The following is a 13,285-nucleotide window of genomic DNA, read 5'->3' as shown; positions in this document are numbered from 1 at the left end:
CCAAAGCCAGTGAGTAAATATAAGCTTACCTTTATCCCTACTCAGACTTGATTGCTCCACCTTATATGAGACCAGATCTACCAAACAGGCCAAGTAAAATAAATTGCATTTTTCTTTTGTCTAAAATGCAGCAATTTATTTCAAGATTTTTGGATTTTTTCCTACTAAAGGAACAGATTTATGATCCTATCAACCTAATATAAGTTTGGCAGCTAGGTGACTTTACTGTTGGCCGGAGCATTCACTTGGCTATAAATTATTGCTTCTTAACCTAAAAAGGGACTGGCCATACCAACATATCGGGTTCTTATGCAATTTTCATGGAGCACATTAAATTTCTACTCTTTTTAAAAACAAAGTAATATTTTCTTCACTTGGGAATACATTCTCTATTGGATTTTTGTCTGTAGAGAGAGCATGACGAGGAAACATTGGGGAATAACAGTTACAAAACATAGAGAAATATGAAGGCCAATATCTGGATTTGGTTAGATTTTTTTCCAGGACCTAGTTGCAGTATTTGCTCAACAAATATTTGTTAAATGTCTGCTGTACATCAGACAGTAAAGAGCCAGGGATGAATCAGAAAATATCCCCCAGTCTCCTGAAATCCCCAGTCTCATTGAGATCAATGTGGTTATGCCAACAAATCAAGAGAGATGTGTAGAATATGTACTTCTGTAGAAACAGGAATATACAGTGTGAAGATTCACACTGGACAGGGGTAATAGAGACATTCAGGAGGCATCCTTAAGAGATGACTTTGAGATATATTTTTGAGCCAGGAGAAGTCTAGCTGTCACGATAGAAAATAATTATTTTATATGAGAATGGATTAGAAGAATACACAAGAAAGGTGCAGTGAGTACTTTGAACAGAAATGAGTTCTCGACGTTGGGCTGAACTGGTTCATTTGGGTCAACAGGATTTCTTAACCTAGAAAACACAATTAAGTCTAGGTAAAGAAAACACAACGTTCTTCTTTGTACTTTTGGGCTGTGTAATGTGGGTAATAGAGAGAATTTTTATTGGGTGATATGTTTAATGACTTAGTTTCTGAGGCTTGTTTGAGTTTGAAAGAATAAGAACAAGCTGCAAGTTTAATCAAGCATTTCCACTTTCTTAAGGATACCTTCCTGTGGTTTATGAGTGGGTTGTGATTTGGGTGTGGAAGGATGTCGAATTTCCTTAATAAATACAAACACAAACTAACAAAGGACAAACCCTAACAAGTCAATTTCTTTAGTTTGTTACAAAATGAAGAGATAATTCCGTCATCCTTTCATGCTCTATCTGTGGCTCCTGAAAATATCTAGACGAATTAACAAGCGAGAAATGTTCTAACTTTTGCTTTGGTAACACACAGCATGTCTTCAAAACTAGAAAGCAGCGAGCGACTGTGATTAGTATGGTTCTATGATGAAAATACACCCTGTCTCTCTTCTTCAAACAGATAACACTGCAGGGGTATATGCCCGACGTGGAGGGTTCAGTCGACAGAAGCAGGACTTCTACCTCCTGCCCATCGTGATCAGCGATGGTGGCATCCCACCCATGAGTAGCACCAATACCCTCACCATCAAGGTCTGTGGGTGTGACGTGAATGGAGCACTGCTGTCCTGTAATGCTGAGGCCTACATCCTGAACGCCGGCCTGAGCACTGGTGCCCTCATCGCCATCCTTGCCTGCATTGTCATTCTTCTGGGTAAGGATTTCCCTGCTATATGGTACAATCAGTGCAGACCCTTCAAATGATGTATCCAGTACAGGATGGCTATAAAGACTGTACCATGTTCATTCACAGAGGTTAAAACAAACCACAAGGTGTGACGACTCTCGTGAATTCTATTGCATAATAGGTAGAACGTGGGAATGGACACATTTTGCAGAAAGAGTCTAAGGAAGGTCATGTTGAGCATTTTAGTTTGTGTCCCAGGACTGTAGGGCAGATTGCATCTCTAAGATGGAGGGGCATGGGAGACAGTTGTTGCAGCTAAAGAGTTTAGGCGGAAATCTGTTCTCTGAGGGAGGCTTTCTCTAAATAAAAAGCAGATAGATGAATAAATAATAAAAATGGATGGAGAAAGACTCGGGGAAATGGAACAGAAAGAATAGTCACTGCAATGATGCACTGATGAAGGAAGAAGAGAAAACTCAGTCAGCAGAAGCTGGGCTTTGACCCAGCTAATTATCCCTAATTATTTGCAATGGCTATCTGCGTTCTTCAGCTTAAGGTGATACCTACCTCCTGCCCATCGTGATCAGGTTTCTCCTGTTGTTCCTGGTAGCCCTCATCAGCTGCTCATGCCCTAACGTTTCAGAACCAATAAGTATTATGATAAAACTTTCAAATTCAGGAAGTTGAACATCATTTTATATGCTTTCCATTAAAAGAATTAATAGGACCACTTCCATAGGAAGTTGGGAGGGAAGTTGGTTCAATAGTTACTGAGTGTTGTCTGGGACTCAGACCCTATGGGAAACCGTGAGAGATAGAAAATATGTGCTCAAAGTCTCTCTGTTGGATGAATTCATAGCCTCTTGAGGAAAGAATTCACAGTCAAATAGAGGCACACCATAGATTTTATGATTGGGACATGAGGTTCTATATACATAGGTTAGAGAATACCTAACATTGCCCCAGAACACCAGGCACATATTCCTAGAGAATGTGCATAAATTCTGCAAGCAGAGTTTTAACAGCTAAGGAAAGAAGCTGAGTTGTATGGGTGTTCCAGACAAGATGAAAGACTTTCTCAGGACTTAATACTGGGTTGAATTAGATGCATAAATGAAAATACAGTAATAAATGCTATGATGTCATGGTGCAGAAGTCTATCTCATGTCTGTTATGGGATACCAAGAAATGTTTCCTAAATGAATGACAAAAACGAAAACAAACACAAATAAACAGCAGCAACAGCAACAACAACAAAAAAATCACTAAACTAAACAAACAAATAACTGTGAAAAGGAGTGTTTCGGGATGATGACTATGCTACAGGAAAGTCAAGGGGCTCTGGCGACATTGTGAAATCTGTGTGACGTGTAGTTTCTCATCCTCAAATCTCAGAACTATGTGAACTCAAAGAAGCCCTCAATCCATTTGCCAAATGCTTCTGCAAACCTTGTTTTCATTCCTGCTGAAAGTGTGGGAGAAGTCTTCCAACAAAAGATTGTTGGAACTTCCTGATAAGAGTGGGAGGACACAGAATCGATAGATAAAGAATTAAGAAGGGTCTAGAGCTTTGTATAAATGATTGCTTGCTCTCACAAGCAAGTGCCCAAGCCTAATGGAATTCTTTTCTTTCCCAAAAATGAAAGGATGGCTTCACCTGTGCTTTTAAAAGACACTGTTTTTGTGTTCAAATAGGTAGTATATTTTTTTTCTTAGAATTTTTATAGCTGTCTTCTTCCCTGTCCTTTATAATAAGGTTTACTCTGTATTAAAGAGTAGAACCTTTGGACAGGAGGCTTTTTTTTTTTAAATCTCAGAAAGTTTAAGTTCTGAGTTCTCTGAGTTCTATTTCTAATCTGGGTGGAAAACAGCTATACTCATTGGCATGAAGAAAAATGTACACATTTGCATGTAGAAAAATGAAACAATAATCCTCACTGATTCTTAAGAGGACAGTCAAATAGCATTGGGACTAATCTGTAAAACATTCAAGATAATTCCAACCTGTCAAGTCACAGGGCATGATACACTCAGGGTAGATAGAGGTCAGTTTGGAGCTCTTGGTGAGTTCTGGAAAAGCAATAATTTTCTCAATATTCCAAGTTCTGAAGCAGAGCCCCTCTGGGAAGAGTAACCAGGGAGGCTGGGCTTAATCTTTGCTGACTTTCTTTTTCTTTCCCTACAGTCATTGTTGTATTATTTGTGACTCTGAGAAGGCAAAAGAAAGAACCACTCATTGTGTTTGAGGAAGAGGATGTCCGTGAGAACATCATAACTTATGACGATGAAGGGGGTGGTGAGGAAGACACGGAAGCCTTCGACATTGCCACCTTGCAGAATCCTGATGGTATCAATGGATTTATTCCTCGCAAAGACATCAAACCTGAGTATCAGTATATGCCTAGACCTGGGTTGCGACCGGCACCCAACAGTGTGGATGTAGATGACTTCATCAACACAAGAATACAGGAGGCAGATAATGACCCCACAGCCCCTCCCTATGACTCCATCCAAATCTATGGTTATGAGGGCAGGGGTTCTGTGGCTGGATCCCTGAGCTCCTTAGAGTCTGCCACTACAGATTCAGACCTGGACTACGACTATCTACAGAACTGGGGACCTCGCTTTAAGAAACTAGCAGACTTGTATGGCTCCAAAGACACTTTTGATGACGACTCTTAACAATAATGATACAAATTTGGCCTTAAGAACTGTGTCTGGCGTTCTCAAGAATCTAGAAGATGTGTAAACAGGTATTTTTTTAAAACAAGGAAAGGCTCATTTAAAACAAGCAGAGTTTTACAGAGAGGAAACATTTAATAAAACTGCAAGGACATTAAAGTGGTAAATACTGTGAAGTACCTTTTCCCACTAAAAAAGCAAATATTGAAGTTGTTTCTCAGCTTCATTAGAGAAAAACCACTTGGCACACACAATATTTAAATGAAGGAAAAGTCTACGGTGAACTTACAACGAAGGGAAATCGTCTATGTGTTCTGAACATCTAAGTCTCTCTTATTTTATTTTTTAATTTGTCAAAGAAGCTTCCACAAAATTAGAAAGGACAACAGTTCTGAGCTGTAATTTCGCCTTAAACTATGGACACTCTATCTGTAGTGCACTTTTAAACTTGAAATATATAATATCCAGCCAGCTTAAACCCATACAATGTATGTACAATACAATGTACAATTATGTCTCTTGAGCATCAATCTTGTTACTGCTGATTCTTGTAAATCTTTTTGCTTCTACTTTCATCCTAAACTAATACGTGCCAGATATAACTGTCTTGTTTCAGTGAGGAGCACCCTATTTCTATGTCATTTTTAATGTATCTATTTGTACAATTTTAAAGTTCTTATTTTAGTATACATACAAATATCAGTATTCTGACATGTACGGAAATGTTACAGCATCACACTTATATTTTATGAACATTGTACTGTTGCTTTAATATGAGCTTCTATATAAGAAGCAACCTTTGAAATAAAAAAAAAGATTCTTTTTTAATTCTGGGTTTGATTCTTAAAAAAAAGGGTTTCTAATGATCCATTTATATTTCTAATTTAATTGTGATCTTTTAATAACCCTATTTATGATCTGTTATAGTCTGCTGCTTTGTTTGTTTATTTAAATCAAATATGTTTGAGTTTTTTAAGATAAGATTCTGTAACTTCATGTAAATTATTTTTTGTACGTTCTGGTTTTACATCCTGGCTTTTCCTCAAGTATAACTTCTGAAGAAGGACATTAGGGATCTAGACTAGCTTATGATTAGCCTATGATTTTTACAAAGTGTTATATAATATGCATTTAACCTGTGAACTCATAGTTATGAGAGACAAATTTAGGAGGATTGTCAGACCTCTTGATGTTCTAGATATAGACTTGATATCCTACCTTGAGCATTGTAGAGTTGGAAGAGTGACTAGTCAAAACCGACACTACTCTGGCTTCCTTTATGTAAATTTTATTAGGATAAAGTAAGATGGCTGGCAGTTGAAAGTGCTCATTTTTCCTCCTGTAATTTTATTTTGTCTTAAGATAATCTGAAATTTCAAGTTTTCATGAGTGAAAGGGCAATTTCCTTAGAGACCTTTATTTTAGAAGATGCTTTGGGCCATGTGCTCACAATGAGATCAGGGACCATGTTGAACATTGAAGGCTGGTGCCATTTGTTCTGTGCTATGTCACAGTCATCTGCAGTCGCCGAGTTTCCTGGGGATTGGAACTTCTGTGAAGGACTTTTCACTTGTACAGTGGACCAAAGGTCCAGACAAAGCAATACTTGGGGAGACAACACTTAGAATCACATTGCAAACACTTTTCCTTTTGTTGAAACACACGGCACACCCTTTTTTTCTTGGATTGTGGACTATTTTGATTATCTTTTTTTTTTAACTTTACTGTGGTTATTTCATGACTCCCTGTTATATACAATATTTAATGGCTCAGTCAAAATACATAGAAAAATAAGTGATTTTTTTTCTGGTGTGTTCACTCCTTGTTTACTTTGCATTGAAATCAAATCAGTTGAATATAATTTAATGGGATAAACTCACTGGACACTGCCACCTTGGAATCTTTTATCCCAGGAAGATATGTGCATTCTCAGTACTTGTGTAATTGCTGGTTGTGTTCATTTTTTTTAGATAGACTTTGTAACCCAAAGAATATTTTGCTAGGTTTCTGAAGATCTCCAATTGAATTTGAAATGACTGAACAACTCAAAAGAAAAACAAACATCACTTACTCAGCTGCAAGTCACCCCATACCCACCATGATCCGTTTTACGTATGTAGGAATGTAGTCAGACCAGAGATGACAACTACATTTTCACATTTTTATGTCAAAGATATTTTTTTCAGGATTGTCTACTTTTCGATAATTTAAAAAAAAAACTTGCTTTTCTTTTTCTTTCCCCCTTTTCTTTTCTTTTTTTGCTTTAAGGCTCTTAATGTTGTAGAACCCTCTTAGAAGCTTGGAAATAAAATGTCTTTCCCAACTCATGGAATCCTTTTTCATTTGGAATACGTTGCCTTGAAAGCAATCTTATCTGAAGCGGCCCTTCCTTATTTGGATATAGAGCAATCACAGCTTTAAGAGATCGGCACACACATACATGGAAAGGAATGCTGCTCTGTTCTACCTGTCCTTGCAAAATGGGTATGGTATTGTTTATATCCGCCATTCATTCATTCATTCATCAATTTGCAGATGCATTCATTCACCCAAATCTAATTTTGGATACTCTGCAGTAGCTAATTCAAGCTGTAAATTAATCCTGGCTACCATCTTTTACATTGTTTATTCTTACAAATTATAGTCCAAAGTACCTTTTTTATTGTCTTCTATTCACCTGTTTAATGCTTTGATCACCCGAGGTGGGTGATCCATTCATTGCTGGGGGGTGCAATGTATGATGGGATATATAGTAAGAGATGATGATGTACGTTCATTATAGCTATTATGGGCAGAAATCCTGAGGATGATGTGGAAATATGAAAGCAGATTATTTACATCTATTGGGGAACATCCTAATGGTATTGATTCGTAATGCCCAGGGAATACAGCTCTCTAAGTCAGGTAGAATCTGGTATGGAGTGTTTGAAATGTCTTGGGTCTTTTTGTTAGACACTTCCCTATTTTATTAGTATCCTTACAGTTTATTCAAAAGAGACATTGGGCTGCTGAAAGAACAGTGCCACACGTTATGGGACAAGCAGGTCAGGACAGATGAGAAGCATACATGTCCTGAAACAGGACATATATCTTTAGGAAGATCAAAATCCTATACAATGGGATTGTGGAATTCTGTTCATTACAGAATGGAAGAGAGGAAAGAGCCTCTTCTGCTCAAGCACTGCTAGGCAGATCTATGCTACTGTTGGCTGTGGCATGTAAGACTTACTTTTCACTCTTGTTTTTTCTTCATAGAGAAGCTACAGTGTCATTTTGTGGAAATAACTCAGATCACTGGGCTCCATAACTTAAATGCTCTTTTTGTTTTCCCAAAAGTTTTAGATAAATTTTGATTCCTTTGCTTTATTGTTTAATGAGGCTGAGACTCTGTAAATCTCTTCCCTTTTGTCTTAGTCCATCATTTTGTCAATACGTGGTGAAGCAACCACACTGGCTACTTTTTAGTTCTCATATAGATAAAATGTGCTCCTCTTTACATGGTCAGTTAATGGTCAGCTTCCTGAGCATCAGTGGCCAATCATTGAAATTACTTTCCTTAAACCCTTTTTTCCTTGGGCTCTCTGACCATCTATGAGAATGTGCGAAGAAGGCAGGGTTCTTGCTTTATTGTCATGAAAGAAAAATAAATATTTGCTATGGATGAGAGCACACCATTATGAGTTTAAAATTCCTTTTCTGAAAAAAATTGGTCTACTCTGACCTTGATACCTGAGACAGTTACAAAAAAAAAATGAGATTGGAGGAAAGAAGTTGAGTTAAATTTAGGGAGTGATTTGAATTACAGATGTTGTGAGAGCTAGGTTAGTAACAAGCAGGAACTTTAAAAGCACACGTGTGTAGCACTAGCTGGAGAAGCAGGGAGTGTGCACAGCTTGAGGAAATATTAAGTGGCCACTCAAACTCAGCATTTTCTTCTAATTGGCTTTTCATAGTCTCTCCCAACTTTAGAAGAGTATTTCAATTAGGATAGGGTCCTCTTGTTTTCATGAGTAATACAGATTTCACTTTTATTAGGATAGTTAATACATACAAAATTGACTTTGCATATAAAAAACCTTGAAAATTAGAAAGGGGTTATGACATAGTGTGTTGCTTTTTCCTTAATATTGGAGAAAGTTTTGAAGTCTCTTATTCTATGGGAGTCATGTACTAACATGTAAACACATACCTTCTTTCTGTAGAACCTGAAAATGCGTGCTAAAATGATGGACATTGCAGTTTAAAGTCTAAATATGTCCCCCAAAGTATAACAGAATTGATGTAAAGTTTGCATAGGAAAGAGTTCAGCTCTCTCACATTAAACAGGAGTCCCATCCAATACATTTAGGCTGAAGAAGTCACTGGAAATGGATGCTCCTAGGGATCGGTAGCTTAACTAATACATTGAGTACAAGAACGTGGAAGGAGATGGAGACTTGCTCTCATTCATTTGCTTCGTTTATTATGTGTAGTTTGAGAATATACTGGCATTGAACCTCAGAGGACTCAGCTGTCTTTCAGGTCCAAAGTGGCTTAGGAGGCAGAATTGTGATTTGTATTGCTAGAAATTCTATCTGTAAGTTTTAAAAATCAAATAGAAAGCAGAGTAGTTAGACAGCCTATAGGTATTCATATTCTGTTTCATAGAGGAGTCGGATGGTTCACATTTTTATGGAATTGAAATATATAAAAGCAAATAAATTTCCTCACCGGAGGTCCTACAAGTTTTGGGTGGAGTAGAGAACACTTGCAGTCCATATCCCTAAGTGGAAAGTCTTCATCTCCTATGGCTGAAGAATTACTCCATTGTTTGTAATAACCTTCAGAAAGTATTGGTCAACACTGGGATTTCTCTGACTGGTTCAGAGGAAAACACATTAAGGCTCAGGATTCACAGAGTTCAATTCTTTAACAAAAGTTTAAATACAGTCTATCCCACAGCAGATGTGATTGGCTTTCAATCCTATCTATTAAAAAAATCATGACATATAATACCTTGGTGACTTCAGGTGTGTATCTTGATCTGTCTGAACTTCATTTCTCCAAATATATGATATAAATAGCAGTATCTAGTTGGTCAGGAGTGGTGAAAAACAAAATTAGCAACCTCCTGTCTCTTGATCCACTAAGAATTCCCAGGAGTCACTAGAATGTGGAAGTTGTTTTACAAATGCCTTTATTATTTTCTCACCTCAGGCTCTTGAACAATGAGAGGGAAGATTCACTCCTCGGGCATTTAGTTTCCCCCTCTCTTTATAAATCAATTCATTCCCACTTTCTTCTTGCTCCTGAATCTAAACAGGTAACAGATGTCTGTCTTGACACAATCATAGACCGGTTTGAACAGAGAACTGACTGACAGTGCTCCTACACCAAAAGATAAGAAGAAAGCAACACAATAATTACTTTTTCAGTGGATACATGGAATTTTGTGTAAACTAAGTAGCGTAATACTGGAAAAGAAATATATAAAATAGCTATTAAGTATTTTTTTAGACTATAGGTTCACATGTCTATGAAATATATATCTATACACACACACACACACACACACACACACACACACACACGTGTGTGTGTGTGCATTGATGCTATCCTTTCTGTGAAGTAACATTATAAAAGATTTGGAGAGGAGATATTTATTTTGCTCAGTTTCAGAGGTCAGTCTATGGCATGGAGAATGTGGTATAACAAAATAATTCATGTCACAGCAGTAAAAAACCATAACAGGAGCCACAACATAAAAGGATCAGGGAAAGACAGAATCCCATAATCTACTTCCTTCATCAATGCTCTACGTGACATAGTCTCACCACTTCTAAGTAGGATACTTTATGTCCATAAAAATGCCAGTAGATGTATCCATCCAGGAAGTCAGAGCCCTCATGTTAGAATGTATAAGAAAATACACACACAGACACATGAATTGGTGAGTTTCCCTATCCCCCTTCATGCATATTTTAATCCACTGAAATTGACAATCACAATTACTCAGGGCAATTGGATGAAAACTATGTATCAACTGATATTTGAAATTTGATTGCACTTGTCAAGAATTGCACATAGTTTGACAACTCCAACATAAGTAATTTCATGTTTGATATATTTTTGCCTCATTGTTCAAGTAATGGTGCTGGCTTTTATTAGACACATAACTCTTCTCTAAATATATTTAGATTTTAAGAATATAATTAAAATACTATTTTCATTACAAGTCTAATGAGTTTAACTATGATACTTCTATCATTTCGGCACTAGGAAATTTCTAATTATTGCAGGCTTTGTCGACATTGTCTCCCTTCCCCTTACTATAAAGTAGTTTTCAACTATGACTAGCAAACTATTTTTCTCATGATTTAGTAAACAGATGGTCAGTTTGATAATGCCACCTAAGGACATACTTAAGGGTATCACAACTGCTAGTGTGCTCTTATGGAATACAATTTAAATTTAAGTTTTTAGATTATTAGCACAGAATAGATATTGAGCAAATATTAGAGACAGGAACTCAGAGATGGGAAAATTAAGGGGAATAAGAAATAAATTAGTCGTTTCATATACTGTGTAGAACAGCATTCAAAGCCACCAGAATGGCACGCACCATAGTTTGTATAGGTGATTGTCCTTTTTCCTAGCATTCACATTTTATTAATACCATAATGGCATCATGGTATTCCATGATACAGAACTGAAGAGTACACACAGAGTCTAACAGTATTCGTTGTACTGAACAGATCTGTGAAATCTGCAGGATTTACAAACCCTTAATGGTTCACAATTTTTGTGAGTCTCCTTATAACTACATGTACAATAGGGTGATGTAATCTGTTTGTGGAATGCTTTCAAGAATTTACAAGAATATTGACCTAGAATAGAAAATGAAAACAAATGTGTAACTCACTGCATAAATGAATGACTGCATTGCTTCATTATTATATGGGAATTCTGCTGCTGTAAACCAGATCTATCTATTATTGGAAAAGAGTTAGAAGAAAGTCTCAGATGCAAAGATGAATTGAGGGGCCTTTGGCATGAAGACTCTGATCCGATAGCCATAAGGAAGGAAGATGGAGCCTGTCATTTGTTGGGAAGGATGGTCACTCCAAGAGTTCTCTTGGCTCAGCAATACTCTCTAAGACCATAGTGTAGAAATCCATCTCCACGAAAGAGTGAACTGTGGCTCCACTGGGCTCCAGTGGTTTTTAAGTCTGAGGTGAATCTGTTGTATCACTGGCTGTTGGAAAGAAGCAGCAGTAAGTGACATTTTAAACAGAAAGCTATAGTTCCCTTATATTATTAAGCATAAGTGGAGATTTTAGAGTGCTCTCCCTCAATGTGCCAGTCACATCTCCCTTCACAAGTTCTTTCTCTGTCCCCTAGACCATGCCAGAGTTGTCTTGTAGATGTAAGTTTCTGTCCTGCCTAGTCACACAGCTGTTTAGTCCCCAAAACACACACAGAGGCTTATATTAGTTATAAACTGTTTGGACTATTGCTCAGACTTATCACTAACTACCTCTTACAATTTAAAATAACCCATAATTCTTATTTATGGTCAGTCATATGGCTTGGTACTTTTTCTCAGTAAGCCATTCTCATCTTTTTCTTCTGTGTTGTCTGTGACTGACTCTCTGCCTTTCCTCTTTCCAGAATTCTCTTAGTCTGGTCTCTCTGCATATACTTCCTTCCCAGCTACTGGCAAGTCAGAAATTTATTAAACCAATACAACTGACAAAATTTTACAGTGTACAAGAGCATTATCTTACAGCATTTCCCCCTTTTTCTTCAAAAAAAGAACTATGACTCTAATCTCATTTGTTTAGCTTTTTTTCCAGACCATTATCCATAAAAACTTGTACCACACTCTAAACAAAGACAACATCCATGATCTATTTTGTGGGTAGGTTAACATAGTTTTCTAGACTACTTCCTGCTGGTTTGGGACACTGAAAATCTTATAGGGACACAAAGAAAATTTAGTATCATCACCAGTTCCTAACTGGAGTATTTTGTGAGATTTGATCATCTCAGCAAAAATCCCTGAAGCTGTTTTGGATGCAGAAATCAGAAGAAAATGTAACAGAGGTGCTCTGAAACATTGGATCATCTGGGGCATCCCTTCCCACTGAAGATTTTTCACAGGGGATCTTCCTTGATCAAACCTTAATTTTATTAACCAAGAATGAAACCACAGCCTTTCATTTCCTGAGGAAACAAAAGAAAACTTCTTCTCCATAGTAACATACATTTTGATTGAAATTTTGAAGTCAAGGCATTTTCAAAATGTATAGGTTAGATTAATCCAGCAGAATTTATAGTCAAATGTCTTTAGTAGCTGTTGCTCCTTCATCAGCAGTCAAACAATTCAAAGACAACACAATAGCATACAGTATCCAGATTCTCTCTGTATTTTCTTTGTGTGGCTTTTTAAAAACAATAATTTTTAATTTTTGGTTTTGTGAGACAGGATTTCTCTGTGTATCTTTTCCTATCTTGGACATCAATCTTTAAACAAGGCTGGTCTCAAACTCACAGAGAACCACCACATCTAGCTACTCTATTTCTTTTTATAAGGACTTTATCTAGTCCTTTTCCTTCTCTCTCCCAAACCTACACATATTTTTAAATGTACTGTAAACCTTCTAGAGGCTTTTCATTCCCCCATTGGAATCTGACTTTTTGTATATATCTATATTTTTCTTAACACATGAGTATTTATTCTGCTAAGCAGCATGGCTATGATTAAAGCTGTGGCTTTGGCACCTGGTTTCATCCCATTCCTTATCTTTCTGAGAGTCTAGCTTCATAGTGGAGGTACAGGTGGGAGTCATATTCATTGACACAACTGTGTGGAGTTTCTAGGCCCATGCCACCACCAAGAAGCATGCTACTAGGTACTTGTAAACACCATTTAAGTGCTTGGTG

The 13,285-nt window shown here is 37.1% G+C and overlaps 1 protein-coding gene across 3 annotated transcripts in view; it reads left to right on the top strand.

Annotated features, from left to right (window-relative positions):
• Positions 1-6,687, top strand: part of Cdh11 (cadherin 11) — a 152,021-nt gene extending 145,334 nt beyond the window's left edge. For all 3 annotated transcript variants that reach the window (XM_075977046.1, XM_075977048.1, XM_075977047.1), the window contains 2 exons: positions 1,454-1,705; positions 3,864-6,687. In XM_075977046.1, the coding sequence (XP_075833161.1) occupies positions 1,454-1,705; positions 3,864-4,360 (749 nt within the window). In that variant the 3' untranslated portion in view covers positions 4,361-6,687. The remainder of the gene's footprint in view (positions 1-1,453; positions 1,706-3,863) is intronic.
• The last annotated feature ends 6,598 nt before the right edge of the window (positions 6,688-13,285 follow it).

Source organism: Microtus pennsylvanicus, chromosome 6 (assembly GCF_037038515.1).
Source record: "Microtus pennsylvanicus isolate mMicPen1 chromosome 6, mMicPen1.hap1, whole genome shotgun sequence".
NCBI classification, from domain to species: domain Eukaryota; kingdom Metazoa; phylum Chordata; class Mammalia; order Rodentia; family Cricetidae; genus Microtus; species Microtus pennsylvanicus.
Note: the sequence above shows the minus strand (reverse complement) of the source record. Positions and strands in the feature narration are given on the sequence as shown.